The sequence below is a fragment of the Phaenicophaeus curvirostris genome, chromosome 3 (assembly GCF_032191515.1).
Source record: "Phaenicophaeus curvirostris isolate KB17595 chromosome 3, BPBGC_Pcur_1.0, whole genome shotgun sequence".
NCBI classification, from domain to species: domain Eukaryota; kingdom Metazoa; phylum Chordata; class Aves; order Cuculiformes; family Cuculidae; genus Phaenicophaeus; species Phaenicophaeus curvirostris.
The window spans coordinates 30144961-30165910 of NC_091394.1; the positions used below are offsets into that span (position 1 = coordinate 30144961).

General features: G+C 44.5%; 1 protein-coding gene across 1 annotated transcript in view; it reads right to left on the bottom strand.

Moving 5' to 3' along the window:
* Nucleotides 1-20913, bottom strand: part of BCL2 (BCL2 apoptosis regulator) — a 97360-nt gene extending 76447 nt beyond the window's left edge. The window contains exon 1 of the mRNA XM_069853549.1: nucleotides 19461-20913. Within this exon, the coding sequence (XP_069709650.1) occupies nucleotides 19461-20045 (585 nt within the window). The 5' untranslated portion in view covers nucleotides 20046-20913. The remainder of the gene's footprint in view (nucleotides 1-19460) is intronic.
* Between the last annotated feature and the right edge of the window lie 37 nt (nucleotides 20914-20950).

Consider the following 20950-nt stretch of genomic DNA (forward strand, 5'->3'; position numbering starts at 1 on the left):
GATCTGCTAACTACAGAGTGCTATCTGACAAGGGCTATCCTCCTTCCTTTTCATGTCTCTAACACCTTTTGGGCCTCAGTTACATCTAAGTGGCATCATGACGCTCAAGTGACTTGGATACTCTGCTCATTCAAGAGTGGCTTCAGGAGTTCAAGAGACAAAATGCAAGGTATGTCAGCATTTTCAAGGATGGTACACATGCTAACCACATGCAAATATATTAGCTTTGCATGGTGCAAGTGCAGACCACCCCAGATGAGCCTTCTAAAAATGGAAAGGTGTTTGTGTCTCAGCACACAAGCTCTGAGCAGCACTTGCAAAACTGGCCCTCAGCAAATATCGAAAATGCGGGTCACAGCTGGTTAGGCTGCTTCTGGAAAGCAAAGCAGTTGAAGGAAATGTTTTCATTAATAGAAAGAGGCTTTCTGGGCCCATGTGGACAGTTCTGGAGACTGGAGTCCTTACAATGCACAGGCTCTCATCTCTGCTTCAGTGTCCTCACGCCCTGTTGTTTCACTGCTTTAGTTGAATGTTGGGAAAGTGTTGACAGGGATTTCAAAGGGAAGTTTCAAGTTTAAATGCATTGTTGAGTCCAGGCCCTTGGTAGTTGTTTTGTTGCACAAGAGAAAGAAGGGAACACATAAAACAAAAAGCCACTGCAAGCACTTTCCCAGGGCACAGGCAAAATCACCCAAAGGATTGAAGTGCAGCCCCAGGCTGCGCGCAGGGAGTTGCAGCCAGTCTCACACCCTGCCCACCCACCAACTCCCTCATATCATCCTTCCACCAGCCTCCAAATATCATGCTGTTAAGTTGGTCAGCATCGTTTCCTTTGTTTAAATGGTGACTGCACGGGAGCTGATCGGCACCTCCACTGTCGTGGAGCTAAGCCCTATCACACCTGGTTTTCCCCTTGCCTGCCCACCACCCAGCTGGAAGTAATGACCGTTCCTCAGGGATGCTGCCAGGCTACTTAGCAGAGCATAGCCTAAAGAGAAAATGAAAATCACTACTGGCAAAAAAAAAAAAAAATCCGACTGGGATTTTTTCTTCCTCTTTTGGGAAGACATAGTACATGCAAAGACCAAAAAAACCTCCAATCATCTTTCTTATCTTATTGCATAAGGAATCATCTTCGAAGATTCAGAATAAAAAAGATTTACCCAAGTGGAAGGCAAAGGAGGACCCAAATAAAGATGATGATGACTACTGACACTCCACTTTAAGCCCATTCTTTAGGTCTGAACACGGAATTTAAATATACAATATATCATGTAGGCAGAAGAGAATTTCTCTCTCTGATACCCATGAGATTTTTCCTGTTTGGCTCAGTCATTTAAAGGAACAACTTTCCCCTTGAACTCTAATCATTTTTGAATGAATTATTAAAAAGCCTGACTTTACAAGCAGATTTCCTTTTATATACAACAGCACACAAATAAAAGAGGAAACTGATTAAACAGAGAACATGACAGTATTCACTTGACAGCATACTTTGTAAAAAACAAATTGGGCATGTGTGGTGCACGTGCACACATCTGCAGGTGAGGAGGGGTGATTTATTTTTTCAGTCTTCTTTCTCATGTAGAACAACCAAGTGCCGTTCTGGCACTTTTAATTTTAATATATAAAGCTAATTATGATTTTTTTTAAGTCGGTAGTGCCTCTTTAAAGAGGTAAAATATTTTAGCTTGCAGTTATATTTATTTCTATAAATTTACTTTGAGGTAATGAAGCTTAAGTTGCATCCTTGAATGGCTGGCATTTCATCTCAAAGAAATCCTAATAACTCTGGAATATATAACTTATTCTTTCTTGCTGCAAACAGACTCTAGATTATATTCAAAATAAAAACCAAGGGATGCTGCCAGCTCTCTTTTGAAAAGTCACAGCAATAAGATGTCTACATTTTGCAACTCCATGTACTTATTCAAGAGTGATAAAAGGCTTCTTTTGAAGTAAATTACAAGCATGCAGTACCTTGAAGTGATTAAAGACTAATAAAATAGCTAAATATGCCTATTTTATTGAGAAAACAATCACTTTTTTTAACAGTAAGGATGTAGCATGAACGCAAACAATTTTCCCATAACTCCATGCATTAAAGCAAAGCTTCTCTTGGGATGGGTTGGTGCATGGGACCAACCACAGTTTTTGTGCCAGAGCCATCCAGCCCCCGCACCACTCATTGAAGTGTTTCTCACCTGTGTTACCTTTGCCTTCAAAGATCAATTTAACACAAAACATAGCAGACAGAGTTCCCTTAGCTCTGTGCTTCCTCTGCAACACACTTTTTTCAGATACTTTCCGTCGATTTCTGTGGAGGGCATACACGTTCAATAACTTCCACATTTGTCCATATTACAAACTACTAGCTTCACATATGAATCTCATTAAAAAAAGAGAAAGATTAACGAGGAACATGAACATACTAGCCAGCTTGCTTTCAGAAAACTACAAATCCATGCAAGAACATGATGACAAGATGATTTTGAATGAAAATAACACCAGTATAATCCAAGCCTAGGAAAGAATTCCTCTGATGATAAGGTCACAAAACACTAAGGCTCATTTTGTTGGGGACAAATCAGACTGTGAATCTCAGCCTACATGGCTACCCAGCATGATACCAGTTATCTCTGTAAAACTCCCCTGCTCTTCAGAGGACCAGCGCAAGCCTACTCATCACTAAAGCCAGCTGAGGCTCCTTGGGAGCAGCACTGTGACGCTGATGCCTTGCCCTGACTCTCAGCAGTGGGATGACTTCTGCCGACAGTGAGTAACGGGAGGGGACACGCTGCCTAGTGACATACTCGATACCAACCAGCCAGATCACGTACCCAATTACTGGCTAACGGCACAAAGCAGACGGCATGTATCCTCTCCAGTGTGCGATCCTGCAGCTTCGAGTGACGCTGACGTCCAAGGACTGTTTGCCAAGATACTGACTGCTGCACCGGGCCCTGGGGTCATACATCAAATGTTCACATGCACTGACAGATGTTTATGTTGGTCATCCTGATTTAACTCCCATTACATCATTTACCAAGCTACTAATGTTATCATAAACGATTAAACAAACCGGCAAAGGAGACTTGAATACAAATTTGATTCCCTCGTGGTATGAGGGCATTACACTCCAGACTGCACTTTGCTTTTAAATCAAATTGAACAACTGTGCATGTTCTTTAATTCACTTGAATTCAGTATGAAAAGGAGCCTTTTTTCCTTTTTTTCTTTTTCTTCCTTTTTTTCCCCCTAGGAGACTGACTTCATTCATCATTTGACCATCTCAGGATGAATGAAAGGTATTTAAAGGTAGTGGGGGAGGGTAAAGGTTTGAATCACAAATTACAGGTATAAAACTAAAAAGTTTTGTCTTTTAATTAAGGGACTGTTCAGGCTTGGATTCATTTCAGTTACCTTAATTCCTGAATGTCTACCGCATTACTTAGTGCTTCCAGTTACTTCTGGTTTGTGTCTGCACTATTTTAACATACTGAAAATAACTGAAAGTTTTGAGGGAGCAAAATTAATAAGCAGAGGAAGTCCTCAATCTAATGTTTACATAACATGCTTGCTGCCTGCCACCAGCATACAGCATTATTATCAAATACAAGGGGTTAAATTTAAACTCCATGACCACCTCCCTGCCTGCTTGGTTGTCATTAAGTGTGGGGAGGGAATAGGAAACACTTCACACATCTTGTTTTCCGCTTCTAATATATTTTCGAGTTTTCTAGTGCAGGCTTTGCTTGGATGTGTAATCACTGTGGAATGGCTACTATACCCTTGCTACACTGCATAATACTTTCCCTTCCTCGTTCTGTAGGATTCCTCATGAAAATAGGCACTTTGTGTTTTTGGCCCTAAGGACAGAACATAATGTACTGTCTCTAGGAAAAAATAATAAAAAAAAAATCATTAAAACATTTTCCACTACTTAAAAAAAACCCAACACATGAAGTACTACTGTATTTCTTTCACACACATGACCTCATAGATAGATGTGTGCATCCACACACACACACACACAAATGCATTCAATTTTCAATTTAGCTATTTATAGAGCTCTGTAATTTTTCCTGGCTCAAGCTTTAGTAAGCCTTCCCTGATGGGGTTCAGTTCACACGGTTTTGCAGCTCTTTATTTTGCTTTGAGTTCATATCCATGGAACATCCCTTCCCCATCCCCACCTCCTCCCAGAATTCCATTTACTGTTTTGTTGATTAAATCAGCTGGTTGCTTTACTAAACTCATCACAAAAACTAGTGTTTCTTTTCTTTCCCAGTGTGCCCCATGTGTTTTGTCAGTTTTTCTTGCAGTCTCCTAGTGGCAAAGCTCATGGATGCAGTTGCGTCTGTCTACAAGCACCTTTTTTTTGATCTAGAGGGTCTTGGCAGAGAGTCACATAAAGGTCTTCCAGCCATGCTGCTGTTCCCTTAAGTAGAAGCAATGCAGGTTTTGGGAATATTTGAGAGTCATGGAGCCTTCCAGCCAATCTGGCAGCAGTTCTGGAAGATGGGCACCCACAGGATGCTGTTGGCTTGCTCCACTTCCAGTGAGATGAGCAGTAAGATCTTAGTGCTCAGAGACCTCAAGGCTGGGGAAACTTTTTCTCACACTGGAGTCAGTCCACTCTTCTGTCCCCTCATATTTCATCAAACTGGCTTGTCCCAGGGTGAAGGACACTGCTGGCTGACTTAGGACAGTTGGCTCTGGTGGTACTTCATCTCTTCCCATTCCCTTTCCAGCTTTCCAGGCGGGGAGGCAAGTCAGAACTGCACTGCAACGCAGCAAGCTTCTGTTGCGTGCATGCCTGCTGAGAGCTGAAGGCCTGTTTGTGTAACTTCCAGTTAAGCTCTGCTTTCTTCTGGTAAGAAATCACCTCCCTGCCATGTCAAGGTGCAGTGCTGGAGCAAACAGGCACACAGCAACAAGAGAGAAACAATTAATTGCCCCCTCTCTCCACTTTACAGAGTTCAGCCGACATGGGCCAGAGGCGCACAGCCTGCATAAAGGACAGAGAGGTAGAGCTCCGAAAGTAAAAAGCTATTAAAGCGAAAACCCATGAGGCAGATAACAGCTTGCTGCCAGACTTTTCAAAATTTAAGTGTTGATTGTTCAGAATTTATGTCTAGATTTTTCTTAAGAATGCAATTTCCTGGCACATGGTACAAGTCGCTCTAGACCTGCATGTCAGCACAGCAGGCATCCTGTTGCAAAGGTTATTATGGAACTATTGAATGTTTTCATGCCAAATTTGTCCAAATTAAACTGAGAGGAATGGAAACACTTTCCCTGGATAGGTGGTGGTTGCATTACGTGGGTTTGTTTATAAGGAGAATAAAAGTTACAGCTAAATATAAAAGCAGATATATCACAATATTGTCTGAAAACTTGAATAACATGTCATTCAGCCTGCATGCTGTGGAAAGAACACGAAGGTCAAGTCTAAAATAAGATCAGTGACTGTTTGACAATAGAAACATGTAGGAGGTAGAACAGGAGAATTTTCCACATTTTTTTAAATGACATTTTTCTTTCAAAAAATATTCTTGCCTACCTCGCTATGGGTCCATTGCAAAACCCCATTGAACTTCATGCAAAATATACTGCTGAATTCGGCATGGTTTTGATCATAACTTGGCATTAGTCATTTGTGCCAACTGTTTACTTTTTGCATTATGCTTAGCTGGGAAAATGAAAGAAGGCTGCTCTGTTGCATTTTTTGTTTTGAGAGTTTCACTTTCTGCTTCAGCCCTCTCATCCTGCTTCCCTGGAAGTCAGGGACTTCAGCGAGGCTACTGCTACCTCTTAAGGTAAGCACATTGGAGTTCACAGTACTGGGGAGCTAGCAGAATCCCCGGCAAACTCAGAAAGGGGGAGAGGGCGTAAGGAAAAAGACCCACATCACTACTTAAAACACTTTATAAAATCTGAAGTGTTCCTTTTATTCATCCACCAAAACCTGGGGTGAAGGTTTGACATCAAGGAGTTGCCATTTCCAAAAGTGCAACCAAAGCTGGGATCCCAGCCCCTGCTGGGGTATCCACCCCTCAGCAAATCTTGTAGGAGAAATGGGGAACTCGCACATCAGTCTTGACAGAGACATCCCGCGTACTCTTACTTCAGTCAGTGATGTTGGAGGCACATTTCTCTTTCCTCCCCTATATTCACTTTTAAATATAGTTACAGCCACCTACCTGTAAAAGGTCTTACAAAATGAGCCTTGCAAATGCCCTAATCCCCCTCCCCAACAACCCCACTGACAAAATCCCATGATTTTGAAGCAATGTGGAGACAGAAGTCAAGTCCAAGGCCAAGTTCTGAAGGCAACCCCCCCGCTTTCCTTCAGCTGTGGCAGACAGTCCACACAGTTTACAGAGCTAACACTAAAACAGTCATTGCCTTCATGTCACACTGCAAGCGGACTCAGGGTTTCCAGGAGCAAGGGTCTGGGGCACAGGAGGGAGGTGTGTGGTTAGAGCATCCTCTCCACAGCTCCCCCAATTTGCCACTGTTCTCTGGAGATTCTGCATCAAAGCTAAGTGTGGATGAGGGATGCCAGCTGCCCTTTGGCAAGCCCAGCCCCACAGCCATCCTTTTGCTAACAGGCAGCCCTGTATTTCACGAGGGAAGTCACATCAAAACGAGCCATAAGGTGCCTTCTTGCTTCTCAAGTGCAAAGATGCTTCTCTGAAGCAGCAGGGGAAAGGAGGTATGGAAATGTTCTGCAAGGTGTCTGCCCAGGGGAAGACTAGTCTCCTCTGAGGGACCTCTGATGAGGCTGCAGGAGAGGTAGAACAAGGAGCCAGTGGCTGGTAGCACACCAGCCTTGCTGGAGGAATCAGGAGAGCCCCCAGGCGCAGCCCAGCCAGAGCTTGCTGTGGGGCACGGGGGCTGCAGGGACAGGTCCTGCTTGGGTCCATGCTTCATGGTCCCCTTCTGCCTGACCTCCAAACCTTGGAGCAAACACAGCCAAAATTAGTATCATACTGAGGGCTGGCACATGATGGCTTTGACCCTAACGATCCCACTGGGAATGAAGTATTGTTCTGGCCCTATTAAATATAATTTGCATGTTGTCTAATGACTCTGGCAGGAAAAAAATTAAAAATAAAAAAGGGTGGCAGGCCCTGAGGGAGAAGAAGAGGAAATGGGAGTGCTGCCATTTTCTTCTGAGAACTGGCAAAATAAGAAAGCTGACTTTCTTACAGAGCCAGAGGTAAAACTAGTCATTGCAAAACTTTTTAATATCTAACTAATCATCCAGCCTTCGTCACTTCAAGGCACAATTTTACGAACCTGGGTCATTTAGCTATACCGAAGAGCTTTTGTCAAACCAGCCTGGTAGAGAACTTTCATGATAAGGAGTTGCCCTCAATAGAAGAATCTGAGCACAGAGACAAGGGACTTCTGCATGCAGCATTTCTCCATCATACTTAGAGCCTTATGTATAAAAACTAGTCAGTAACACCAAGATGCCACAGTTCCAGTCTTTTTTTCTGTTGTTGAAAGGAGTTTCTTTAGGGATCAAAGCATCCAAACCAAACAAGCTAGCTGTCCATCCCTTCCAAAGGAACAGGTAGTTTATTCCAGCTGTTGGTGACTACAAATCAAACAGCTCCTCTCCCACTGTCAGTTTTAGCTCTAGGCCAGTTATTAAAATTAAACAGTTTCGTTCATGAGAATGATGTATTCGTGTCTGCAGGAGGGAGAGAAGGGAGCAGAGAGGGAAAAAAGAGAGCAAGTTTTCTAAAACAAACCCTAAGCCCGCTGACACAGCCTAACAGCGTGCCAGCGCTGCCTCTTCCTTCAGCCCATCAAACTGCCACAGAAGTCCCAGCCTGCAGGATGTGCTACCATGCCCCAAACATACTCTTTCTGGGTTGGGAAAAATAAAACAATTTTTAAAAAGGCAAAAAATTCCAAGTGCTTGCAAAATAAACATAATATTCCCTCGTGAAACAACCAACTTCAACTGATATGAAAAAAGGTATGAAGGGATACCTTGACAGGTTTCCCCATCACTTATGCCACACAGGAGGGAGCTCCTCCTCTCGTGGTCCTTAAGCACCAATGGAGGCTCATCAGCTTGCCCCTGGGGCTGAGACATGGCTTTACTTAACCTGAACGGGACCGATTTCCAGAAAGCCACTGTGGTTTTGGTGGGACACCACCATCACTGGTCCACGCAGGCATTGTCAGAGGGACATCTGTAGCACCCCGCACCAGGTCCCCCTTACAGCAAGGATGCCTAGGAAAGCTGAGGAACACTCTCCAGGCAAAACCTGAAGCAGCATCACTCTAGTTTTCCACCACTGCACAGACACACCCCACCATCCACTACAACCAAGGCTTTGTACGACACTTTATAGATCCCTTTTTGGGTCTGCCCACATGGTCACTGCTATACAAGGCTAGACACCACTGGTTTTAGCATCCATACTGGAAAAAACAGCTATTGACTCCAACCGGGCAACGATTTCACACATTCAGTCCAGAGCCAAATACACAAATTTTCTATGGGATGAATTCTTTGCAGACAGCCATAAGTTGCTGTAGAAGCCTGAACAGACTCCAGGCTGGCTCCTTTACTCATCGCCTTGATTGCCACCTGACATTTCAAGCAGCTGGTTTTATTTTCTCCCTTGCCGGTGCGTCCTGCAGCCGCACTCCAGCCCCACAAGGTGGGCAGCCTCTCCCTTTCCCAGGCTTCATGGCAGCACTGCTACCTATTGTACATCTGGAGAACAGAGAAAGGAACAGGTCAAGCAGGAACCTGAAAATAATACGAGCATTAGGCGTCCTTCTCAGTTGTATTCGGGACCTTTCAAATCCAGCAGCAGACTGGGGATTAGATATTTAGACAGAGTGATTTACTGTGATTTGCCAGATGACTTGAGGAGAGGGGCTTTGGCTATGTCTAACTTGAACTAAAGTTTGCAGACACTTGGAGCACGACGCAGGATTTGCTTCTGTTATGAATGAGGGAGTTTTCACTTCAGTTTTTCATTTTTTTTAAGGTCATTTTTCACTTGAGCTGTGCGTACATTCTTGAGGAGTTGAAAAGCTTTTACTAATCTACAACACTGACCATCTTATTCTGCTAATGGAAATGCCAACTCCTTTACTACTGTATTTGAATATGTCTTTGCATTATTTTTAATTCTTTTTTCTTTAAAAGAAAGATTAGAAACAGGCTCTTCTCCCACACTTCATAATACACCGTCTGAACATGTGAGGAGTTTTCTTTAGTAAGGAGTTCTTTCCTTTAGAGACAAAGATGGCAATATTCTGTCACAAAGACATACTACAGGACTGTCTCAGACCAAGAATGGAGGCATTTCACTGGCCTCTTGTCTGAGGACCTATCCTGACTTTCAGTGACTCATGCAAGCTTCTCCAGAGCATGAAACAGGAATTTTGTCTCCTAAGTCTGAGCTCAGCAAGACAGTTAAAACTAACTTCAACCTCATGGCCAAGGCCAAAGACTTGATTACTACTAATTTTTTTTTTAATGTTTTACAATTGTGTTTTCTGCCTGTATCTGAACACTTAATAAAGCTTGAGAATGGAAGTAAAAGAATATGTGTGCATGAAGGTACTTCTCACAGGTGAAAGTAATACTGCTTGTTGCCCCTTCCTCTGAAGTGACACAGACAGGTTTAACATAGGGTACAAATGGAAAAGGAAGGACAATTTATTTCATGAAACATCTGATGAACTGTGCTCATACATAAAGGGAAACATTACCACTGCCAGTTGCCATTTCTCACACTGGTTACCCTTTTCCTAAATAAAAACTAGAAATCAACACCTGAAACTCATCTCTCTGATCTGTTTCCATCACAAGTGTTGCTAAACACAACTAAACAGTACAGCTGAAAAAGTTTAAGCCGAATTTCCATTCAACTTCTTTTTCCTCCTTCTTAAATTTTTCTTTCTTTCTTCTACCTCCACTCTCCACTCAAATCTCACCCCTAGGTAGTTTCACAGTCTGACTCACTTTGCACTTTCCCAGGCTAGCAAGCTCCAGAAACGACAAGATGTGATGCTACAGATTTGAATTTTACCGTACGCCCCAAGTTACCATGACAGACATTTTGTTCAATGTTGTACCTTATATGACTTTATTTCTAATAAAAAAACCCATTAGCTCAGCTCATGACAGTGTTGTGGGTAACAATACATTTCCCAGATCTGGTGTGCTGTCAAGCTAGCAAGAATACCATTTCATAGCTGGATTAACCAAAACAGAGAGAGATTAATCATTTGCCCCATATCCTATCATGTACTGAGTACTAGAGCCAAGAAGAGGAAGTTAAGTTTTGACTCTCAGCTGCTTTCTCGAACAACTGCGTGACAGCCTCTTTCAGTCACTGTGGGGGAAAATGGGGCCTTTTCTTTTTGATCGTACCTGGACCATGTACATAAATTACTCACAAAAGTACCCCAGAACCCATCGCGTTGCCTTTTCAATCAACAAAATGGAATCATCCTTTTTATGCTCCAATAAAATAAAATAACAATAAAATTATGTGTGAGCTGAAGGATGCTGACTATTTGTTTTAACTCACTCTAAACTCTTCATGGAAAGGGTCATTGGGCACTGGAACAGGCTGCCCAGGGAGGTGGTTGAGTCACCTTCCCTGGAGGTGTTTAAAGGATGAGGTGCTAAGGGGCATGGTTTAGTGATTGATAGGAATGGTTGGACTCGATGATCCTCTGGGTCTTTTCCAACCTAGTGATTCTGTGATTCTGTAAACGTGGCAATTCATAATACATCTTCAGTCAGTGCAGGAGTTCATTCAGTGAAGAGGGTGCTCTTAGCAACAAAATAAACACATTTACAATTACCTTTACTTTCACAAAATACATGCAGAAGTAAGATGATTTCCCTGGCTGGATAAGACTGGCAGTGCATCTATCTCAGTACCCCCAGTCACTGACCAGCACCAGGTGCTCTGGGGAAGAAGCAATGCAATACATAATTTCACAATAGCATTCCCTGGAGAAAGGTCTACCCTCAGCACCTGGTGATCTCGTTTCAGCAGCTGATGTTAAATTTACCCCATTTCATCAAGGTGTATGGTTGTCCTTACCAACAATTTTATTTTAACATAAATGTAGATGTTTTCCTTACACTTATAAATACCTAAAACCTTCCTGAATGCAACTTAGTACTTCCATTCACAGCTTTCCCATTAAAACAGCTCCCAAAAGTTAATCATGCATTGCAAAAAAGGCTGTTTTTCTCTATTAGGTAAAAAACTGTGGCTCTTTCATTTGATCTTACTTTTCTTGCCGCATATACGAAGTAAACATAACCACAATTGTCCAATTAAGTGCCTCTTCCTGTTCCTACTGAAGTCAATGGCAACACTTTCTAAAATCGGATTTGTTTTCTTACTCATTAACTGTAAAATCCAGAAACCCCCAAGGAACTTTCCAGCTAGGGGGATTTAGCAAAGTCTATCAGTATACTATAATCATGACAGCAAAGTAACATTAGGATAAAATAACAGAAAATAAATTCCAGACTTTTAGATGCATTTGGAAAAGTTATCCAGTTTCATAGTCTTTCAGGAGCCAAAAACAGTAAAAAAAAAAAAGGGAAGGAAAAAAAAAAGTCATCAGATTGTTAATGAGACTGAAAGCCAGAGTAAAATAAAAATCCCTCAAATCTGTCATCGGTGTTCGTGTTTGCCAAAAAGGCCTGGATGTTATCCTGCTGGGGAAGAGAAGATTTATGGCACCACACACCTTCACCCATCCTACTATTATATATGAAATGGAAAATAAAACAGGCCGGTACTGCCTTCAGATATAATCAGTATTTTGCTGCCACCAAGTAATAAGTGTTATTATTATTACTACATCAGCAGGTACAGGAGCAGCCGCGAGGTTCTCATAAATAAATTATTTCAAAGCCCCAATAAAATGAAGAGGGCTGGGCTCCACCCCACCAAAGGCATAAAGAAAAATAAAACAGGCAAGGGAGGGAGGAGGCAAGGGCTGGACCCGGCACACCCTGCGGCTGATGGTGGGGCAGCAGTGCCCAGGATTATGTCCAGCACCCAGTGCCCGGTGCCAGCAGTGGTGATGGGAAGGGAAGGTCAGAAATGCCTGCAGAAAGCTGAGGACTGTCAGCTCTCTGTGAAGTGGAAAGACGAAATAGGCAAAGAACCAGACACCCGCCAAATACACGCGTGCTGTCCACGGGAGCAGGGAGCATGCCTAGCCAACATGCCATAGGGTGCATGGCTGCGTGCTCACCCCTGACCGGCTGTGCCGTTCACCGTAACCCCCGTCACTGAAAGGCATGGAAAAGAAATGGCCAGAAAATAAAAATTCACTTTGCCACAGAAGTGTTGTTATTTAATCAGACATATCGTGTTGTTCTCTAGCTACAGCTGCTTGACTGCCAAGGCTGCTGACCCAGTTTGCAGCTGCCCAGACCCCAAGCCAGTAACGAGCGCCCACTGCCCCGTTGGCAGACTTTGGGTAGGACTGCAGCGCTAAAACAGCAAGGGCTGGCTGGGCAATGCAGCTGCAGAGGGAGAGAAGGAGATGAGGACACAGTAAGATTGTTGGCAGCTCACATTAGGGAGTTGAGTGGCGTACAGAGAGCCCCGTGCCCGGCATCCCTTGGTGGTGACGGTAGAGTGTGAGGCTGGTTCATTGGTGTGCCTGGCACAAACCCTCACACGAGACCAAAACCACAGCAGAGGTTTCGGAGCGACACTCTAGTGCTGCTCCTGTTTCTACATTCACCTCCCTCCACTATCCCAGGTCCAGCCCACTGAGAGATGACTTTCTTGTACAGGACGCCTGTATCCAGCACAAGGGCTTAATGTTTGCCTGTGATGCAGTACAAAGTTCCCATGCTGCCTTAGGAAGCCTGGGCCCTGGTATCTGGCCACTGAGAAAATGCTTCTGCTCCACATTCAATTTCACACATCATTGCATAGGTCTTGTGATTTTCCTGCTAGAGCCATGCTTTGCCATTGCAGAAACGCTTGGTGTCTCGGCAGAAAAATTCAACCGGATTTTCTTCATGGATTACCGGCTCCAAATTTCAAGCTACATACTCAAAAAACTAAGCTACTTACTACCCAGCAGAGCTAATGCAGCAGCTTGAGAGAGGCCCACGCTGATGCAGGCACAGACTAACTTCTTTCTCAATATTGAAAGTAAAGTAAAACTTTTTAGTAGGATTGCTGTTTGAACTTTACAGTTCTTTGCAAGATCAAGGCAAATGACATCATCTCCACAACCGAGACCCCTAGTTCTGAAATGTTAAAGGTTACGGTCAATACATATATGAAAAGAAAAGAAAAGAGAGAAAGAGAAAAAGAGAAAAAGAGAGAGAGAGAGAAAGAAAGAGAGAGAGAAAGAAAGAGAGAGAGAAAGAAAGAGAGAGAGAGAAAGGAAGGAAGGAAGGAAGAAAAAGAAAGAAAGAAAGAAAGAAAGAGAGAAAGAAAGAGAGAAAGAAAGAGAGAAAGAAAGAAAGAAAGAAAGAAAGAAAGAAAGAAAGAAAGAAAGAAAGAAAGAAAGAAAGAAAGAAAGAAAGAAAGAAAGAAAGAAAGAAAGAAAGAAAGAAAGAAAGAAAGAAAGAGAAAGAAAGAAAGAGAAAGAAAGAAAGAGAGAAAGGAAGGAAGGAAGAAAAAGAAAGAAAGAAAGAAAGAAAGAAAGAAAGAAAGAAAGAAAGAAAGAAAGAAAGAAAGAAAGAAAGAAAGAAAGAAAGAAAGAAAGAAAGAAAGAAAGAAAGAAAGAGAAAGAGAAAGAAAGAGAGAAAGGAAGGAAGGAAGGAAGAAAAAGAAAGAAAGAAAGAAAGAAAGAAAGAAAGAAAGAAAGAAAGAAAGAAAGAAAGAAAGAAAGAAAGAAAGAAAGAAAGAAAGAAAGAAAGAAAGAAAGAAAGAAAGAAAGAAAGAAAGAAAGAGAAAGAGAAAGAGAGAAAGAGAGAAAGAGAGAAAGAAAGAAAGAAAGAAAGAAAGAAAGAAAGAAAGAAAGAAAGAAAGAAAGAAAGAAAGAAAGAAAGAAAGAAAGAAAGAAAGAAAGAAAGAAAGAAAGAGAAAGAAAGACAAACTATTCTTCTGAGAAAATACGCAACCTAATGCTGTTGCAAGATGCAAAGAAAGCTATTATAAATGAAAGGGACTAACGACCCACAATCATTTTCTCTTTCTGCCCTAGCTCTTCTTGCTTCAGTACAAATCCTCCACAGACTGAATTTCTTGCTGCTCTTCAGCAACAGCAAAAAGAAAAATATTTTGATAATATTTTGAGTATTCAATTATAAACCCACAAAGCCACAAAAACTGGCAAAGGACCTAGAAGGTGTAACACTTGAAACTGACAATTCATTTTTTTATCTGAGTGGATTTCAGACAGTTTCCTTTTACCAGTCAAACAGCGACTTGGGGTTAGCCCCGCTGGGGATTGAGTCGTTACAAGGCCGCATGTCGCTGGCAAAAAAACCTCAAAGTGCCTCTGCTCCAGTGCGGGGCATCTGGCTCCATGCAAGGCACCATTCTGTGTGGTATGAGCGAGAGGCTTTTGCTCAGGACTTGCAACAGAAGCAACGTGCTGCACAGGTGGGTGCCTGGCTGAGGTGCTGCGTGAACAGCTCTGGAGCTTGAAAAGGCTGAGATTTCAGTTGGTGTTCCTCACCACAAGCACGGGAAGGCCCTTGTGGCACTGATACCCATGACCTGTAGCACTGTCCTGGAGTCAGATGCATCTGCCACCCCTCACCTTTTATGAGGGGCCTACGGACCATCACGGGGCATGGCAACTCTCCACATTTCCTCTCCAAGGCGTGCCACTGAGCAAAGAGAATTAATGATTTACTAAGGAAAAAAAAAAAAAGAGGAAGTTTAGTGATTAGGGCAGTCGACCCAGGAGAAGGGAGACCTAGTTGCTGGTCCAAGAAACATTTAATCATTTGGCCCAATACAGCCACGTGAGAAAACGTGTCAGACAGCAGCAATTAGATACTCTGGTTCTTCCTTCTCCACCAAATGAAATCTCACCCCTGGAGAAGGAGGAGGAGCCCTGTTGCCAAAGGGGAAGACACCTTGGCAAAACCAGCAGCCATCTGGCAGGCGAAGCCTCCTGATATGTTGGAAATGTAACTACATACCCCCCCGTCAGGCTGGAGAGGGTCTTGTAGGCAAACTTCCCATTACCTCAAGAGAGGCTTTAACCAAGGAGCCACAAGGAAAAGCAAGGTCTTCTCCCTGGCTTCATTTGCAAATAAGGATGACATGCGATTGACAGCAGCCAGGACAAAGGACGTCTGCCAGCTTTGGAACATGGAGGTTCTTGGGAAGGGTGTCCCCCAACAGCGTGCCGAGTGGCTCCCCTTTCTCAAGGTAGGAGCAGCTCCTGGCTGGCCTGGACGAGGAACAGTGAGAAGCCAGGGACTTCTGCCACCGATCTGGCTAGGCAGGCAAATCCTTTGCCACACCTGGCCTTTACCCTCAAACAGAATAAAGAACCACAATAAGAGAACAGAATTGGATGAAAACATACAATCATCACATTCCTGGTTCAAATGTAAACATTGTCCTTTAAAATGATGCTTTCTTGGCTGAATTTTCATGACAATGCTGCTTTTCTCATCTAGGCTTCTTTAAATTCTTTACACTAAAAATGTACTTGTCTACGCATGTAAGATGGTGCCTGTGTCTCCTTTTACAGTTCTCACACTCTTGCTTTTTCTTGAACAGCTTCAAGAGGATGCCATATGTTGGACTAGAAGCACCCGGAGCTGTGCTCCCACATATGCTGAGCTGTGTCCAAAGAGGGAAGCCATCACTGCAAGGCAAACACAGTTATTTCCCCTGCACTCACTGCATCACTTCAACATTCCCTGCATCAAAGTCAAAAGTCACCAAGTGCAACAGCCCGCTGCCAAGCCAGTCCTTCTGCAGCTCGAACATCAGGCTCTAAAAAATGAAATGAGGCCATTAAGTTGTCGGTCAGAAAGCATACATTATACCAAGTACCATAAAATTGCAGAGATGAGCTGGTTCTCCTCTTATTTCTTTTGTAACTCGCTTAAGATGTTATCAGGCCAAAAGTACAATATTGTGGTATCCTGGCCTACGTGAAAATCTTTGAAAGCTGCATTTATTTGCCACCAGAACCACAAGGTAATAATACAGGCTGCGTGCAGGCAGTCCCCATCTGCTGCTTTTTCTAAGTTTTGAACAAACCCACGATGCTGGGTATTGTAAGGCTATTAAATAATCCCCAGACACCATTAACAATGATGTCTAGTGGCTAAAATCTATACTCCACCGGCTATATCCTCTCCCAACCTGCACTTTGATATTCTTCCTTCCCTCTTTGTTTTCCTTGCAATGTCAAGAATTCATGCCCTGAAAATACATTGTCAATTTACAGAACAGATTCAAAAGAGACAGATGAATACAAAAGACATTTCAACTGAAATTCAGACCTGAGTGTGAGACAGGCTCATAAAACAGACTCGAAGCACGCACTGTCCAACTTACTCATTGGGAAACGTATGCTCATGACTAACTTCGATGCTCTCTTCTCTAGTACTACACAGCCTCTAATAAACTCACCCTTCTGCAACATACTGGGGAGCCACAATGTGAAAGGTTACAAGAGCAGGCACTCCCCACTTACTGCAGGAAACTATGACAGGGAAATCTCACACGCAACTGTGCTGAGGTCCTCCAAAGCATCTACCTACCAGGTGATCAGCTACTCTGGAAGAGCCATTTATGATGTTTCATTTGTACTTAGGGTATGGTGCAAGTGCCAAGCTGAAGACTGAGTGCATATGTGAATGTTTGCTTTTCCACTGACAGATCCTGAAAGCTAGAAAAAGGAAAAAAAAAGAAAAATCCACTGCCCCATATCATCTGTGATTTCCTCTCTCTGAAGAGGAGATCCCAAAAGCTGTGTCTGCAACTACACGTTAGTCTTTTGCTCTTTGTAATGAGCTAGAAGATTTTGTCTGTGTTTAATAATCCTGTGACTCAAAGGTACGAGCTGTTTACCAGACAGACAGGCAAAAAGCCACCCTGGCATAATACTTTACACATCTTCTTCCATGTGTACATTACAAATAACATGTGGCAGTAAATGGCATCACATGCAGCCAAACTCTGGAGCTTTTGTTTATAGGAAACCTTAATAAACAACTAAACAGCTATCGATAAGAAGCATCTTTACCTTTTAAAGGCAGTCGGTGCTTATGGCTCCAGTTTCTTGTATTTCTAACTGTCATGAAACAGCTCCAGTACTCGCCTCATCTGACCCATCACACCTGGTAACACCTGTCTTTTCACGTTCTCAGTTTTATTCATTATTTATGTTTCTCTTTACACAATACACCCACAGGACAATGCATCTCCAGCATGCTTGCAGATTTGATCCAAAGCTCACTGGAGTCAACAGAATGACTTCACTGGCTCTGGAGCGAACTGAGGGCCCCAGCTCCGCAAACAGGCTTCCAGCCTGAGGAAGGACTTACGCACAAGTCAGGCATCCCAGCCCAGAAGTGTGATCGCAAAATCCCTAACCCTTTAGCTGCTCGTCTTTTAAACGGCCAAGGTCTCCAAAAGCCTGAACTACCTCCTGCCCCTCCGTTATCTGTTTTGTGAAAACGAACCCACAAACCCTCTGCAGTGATCAGTGAAACAGGGGGTCAGGGGATAGGACTCCCTTTCCGAAGTGTGGTCCCAACCACTAGGCGCTGGAGTAATTTTATGTGTGTGTGCGTGTGTACGTATACTTGTATATGTGTGGGTCCGTATACGTATTCATATTTGTATATGCATATGTATGTAAATACACAGACACACACACACATGCACGCACACACATTTTTTGTTCCCTGTTCTGGCCCCATGAATCTTGAATCTTTTTTCTTCTTGGTGGAAGCAGGGGACGGCAAGAGAATGATCCTGCTTCCAACATAACTTGTAGCCAGGGATGAGCAGCACTCCTCTGGGAGGTGCACAGTGAGGATTCCTGCTCAGAAAAGGGCCCCAGACTTACTCCCTCTGTTACAGCAGCATGTATATGTCCTCTGGATCCCTGGACAAAAATATCCTTTAGTCAGGCAGGTTCAGCTGCAGGAAGGCAACATCTTCATTTTTTCGCAGAGGTGGTCAATGCGGGTGGCACATCACTGTGCCTAACACTGCCTTAGCAAGAGACTCAATGCTGAGAATTTAATGTGGTAAAGCTTCACAAACTCTGGGCTTGCAAACCATGTTAACTGGGAAACATCCTGTACTTCACATTCCTCTACACCACCTCTTAAAGATGTGCTGCTCAAATGAGTCAGCTCTCTCGTTTCACAGGGGACCAGATCTGAAATTGCCGGTCTCCAGCCTAGCAGACCTCCATTTCTAGGTGACTTACACCAGCTCCCAGCCCATGTGTAAAGTTTCTTCTTCAACATAACTCTTACTGTTGCTTTCCCCAATGCATTAATATTATAAGCGTCACATATACAACAGGTTTGGTTTGCAAGGGAGCAGCTGGGACCACATTTTTTTACAGTCCATCAATTAATACAGGAAAAAAAGAGATACCCTTCCAAGTTCAATGTGGATATTTATTCTGGAAAGAGAGAGGGAGAAAAAGGAAAAGGTTTTGATTGACTATCAGCGTAAAAGCTGTCCATTCTCCACAAGTGGAAATCTTCTCTTTCTGGAAGATGCTGAAGCCAGCCCTGGCCAGACGCGATCTCTACCCCAGACACACAGTCACCCACTGGATTACCGCAAACACACATTTTCCAGAACAGTCCCACACACACACGGGTCCTGGCACCTTTGTTTCATCTCGAGACAAAGACAGATTTTTCACACTAGACATATCCTACACCGTAAAACCCCGTCGCCACCGCAGCTGTAGACGCCAGCACCAACCCGTCAACTGCCTGCCCACAGCACCAGGATTTCATGTTTGTTGTGCACCTGCCCAGCGCGTCACCCTTAGCGGGCAGGGATGCCTGCAGGCACACGTACACCCGTGGTCCCTGCTGGCCCCAAGACCTGCCGTGACCTCCCTGGCCCAGGCAGCTGGACGGGCATCTCCGCTGCCCCTTCCCAACCTGCTGTGGGACCCTGCCTTTTGGCCAGGTATGGTGCTGCCAGCAGGTGAGGGTAGACGGGAGTAGGAGAGCAGAGACTGCTGATGAGGAAGGTTCCTAGCTCACTCTTTTTTTGCTCCCGAACCGCAGCCACGCTCCACCTCAAATTGCCCCACCGTAACCCCACGGCAAGGTGAAACGCGACAGCCGGCCAAAGGCTGATGCTGCTTCGGCACACAGCAGTGCAGGTGACCATCAGGCACACGGTTTGCTCCCCACAACGCGAGTGCAACCCCCCGGGGCACTGCCCACCCCACGGCCCCGCGAGCCAGAGCTAGGAGAAGGAACAAGCAATCCGGGGACGTACCCAGCCTCCGTTGTCCTGGATCCAGTTGTGCAGGTGCCGGTTCAGGTACTCGGTCATCCAGGTGGCGATGCTGTCCACGAGGGGAGACATCTCCCGGTTGACGCTCTCCACGCACATGACACCACCGAACTCAAAGAAGGCCACGATCCTGCCCCAGTTAACCCCATCTCGGAAAAGCTCCTCCACCACCGCCACGAAGCGGCCCCTGGCCGTGAAGGGTGTCAGGTGCAGCTGGCCAGACATCTGGGCAAAGTCCCTCTGGTAGCGTCGGGAGAACTCATCCCCTGCTTGGCGCAGGGTGAGGTGGACAACCTGGGGCGCGGGACGCAAGCCCTCGGCCGGGGGCGCGTGGCTAGCAGCAGCCGAGCCGGGGGGCTCGGGGTGCGGAGACACCAGCCCAGTGTGATCAGAGGAAGTCCCAGCAGCAGCAACCGCAGCAGCAGCAGGAGGAGGAGAGAGACCTGGAGGCAGGGGTGCCCTGTCCTCGCCGGCAGCCCAGTCGTATCCCCTCTGCGAGAGTTTATAGTGGATGTACTTCAGCACTATCTCCCGGTTATCGTAGCCTCTTCTCCCCGGATGAGCCATAATTCCCAAGAAGAAGCAGCAAGAGGAAGGGAGAGAGGAAGAAGAGGAGCAGGATGAACCCAAAAATGTAAAGCAGCCAATGACACTAAAACTAATAACACCAAAAATTATAATCCAGTTACTGTATTGGGCACGGTTTCATTCATGGTGACGTGGGGGAGTTCTCGGGGGTCTTGGAGGTACTTCTGTCTTCTCAAGCGTTTCCTCCTCGGTCTGAGATGCGCGGTATAAATAGGGATTAAAATGCTGCGAATACTTTACTTCCAGGTGTGCGTTTATTACTTAGTCTAAATTTACTTTAGGGCCATTTCCTCCTCGGTGTCGAAACGTATCGTAAAAAATTCTATCCCGATTCAAAATCAAGTGCATCTTCCCCTGGGCACTGAACTACCGCGGACACGAAGGAGCAGATCAACGCACACCGTAAAAACGATTTGCTAAACAGCCTCGGATGAATATTAATCCAATGCGCTTTAAGCTAGAGACCTCAACACCGCTTTTTTTTTTTTTTAAGTTACACAAACTAAATTTCCTCTGTAAAGTACTTACTCGGACTATAAATATGTTCCTCTGTCAAGTTTCCTCTAAAAAAAAAATAGCAACAACGAACCCCAAACACCGCAAGTCTTCAGAAAGGTTAAGTTCTGGCCGCTTTGATGCTACAAGTCACCAAGGGGACGGGAAAGGGACAAAAATCTCTCTCTCTCTACGATTGGGACTGTTTTTTCCCAGACTCGCGTTTAAGAGGCATCTCCAAAGATGCGTCAAAGCTCAGAGAATCCCGCCTGGCAGCGACGGGAAGGCGAACGACCCCAAAGAGACGGCAACTCCCGGCGAGCAGCTGCAGCGCGATGCGGATCGAGGCTCTGGCCGCGCGGCTCCGCTCTTCCCTCCGGCGCCGGGCG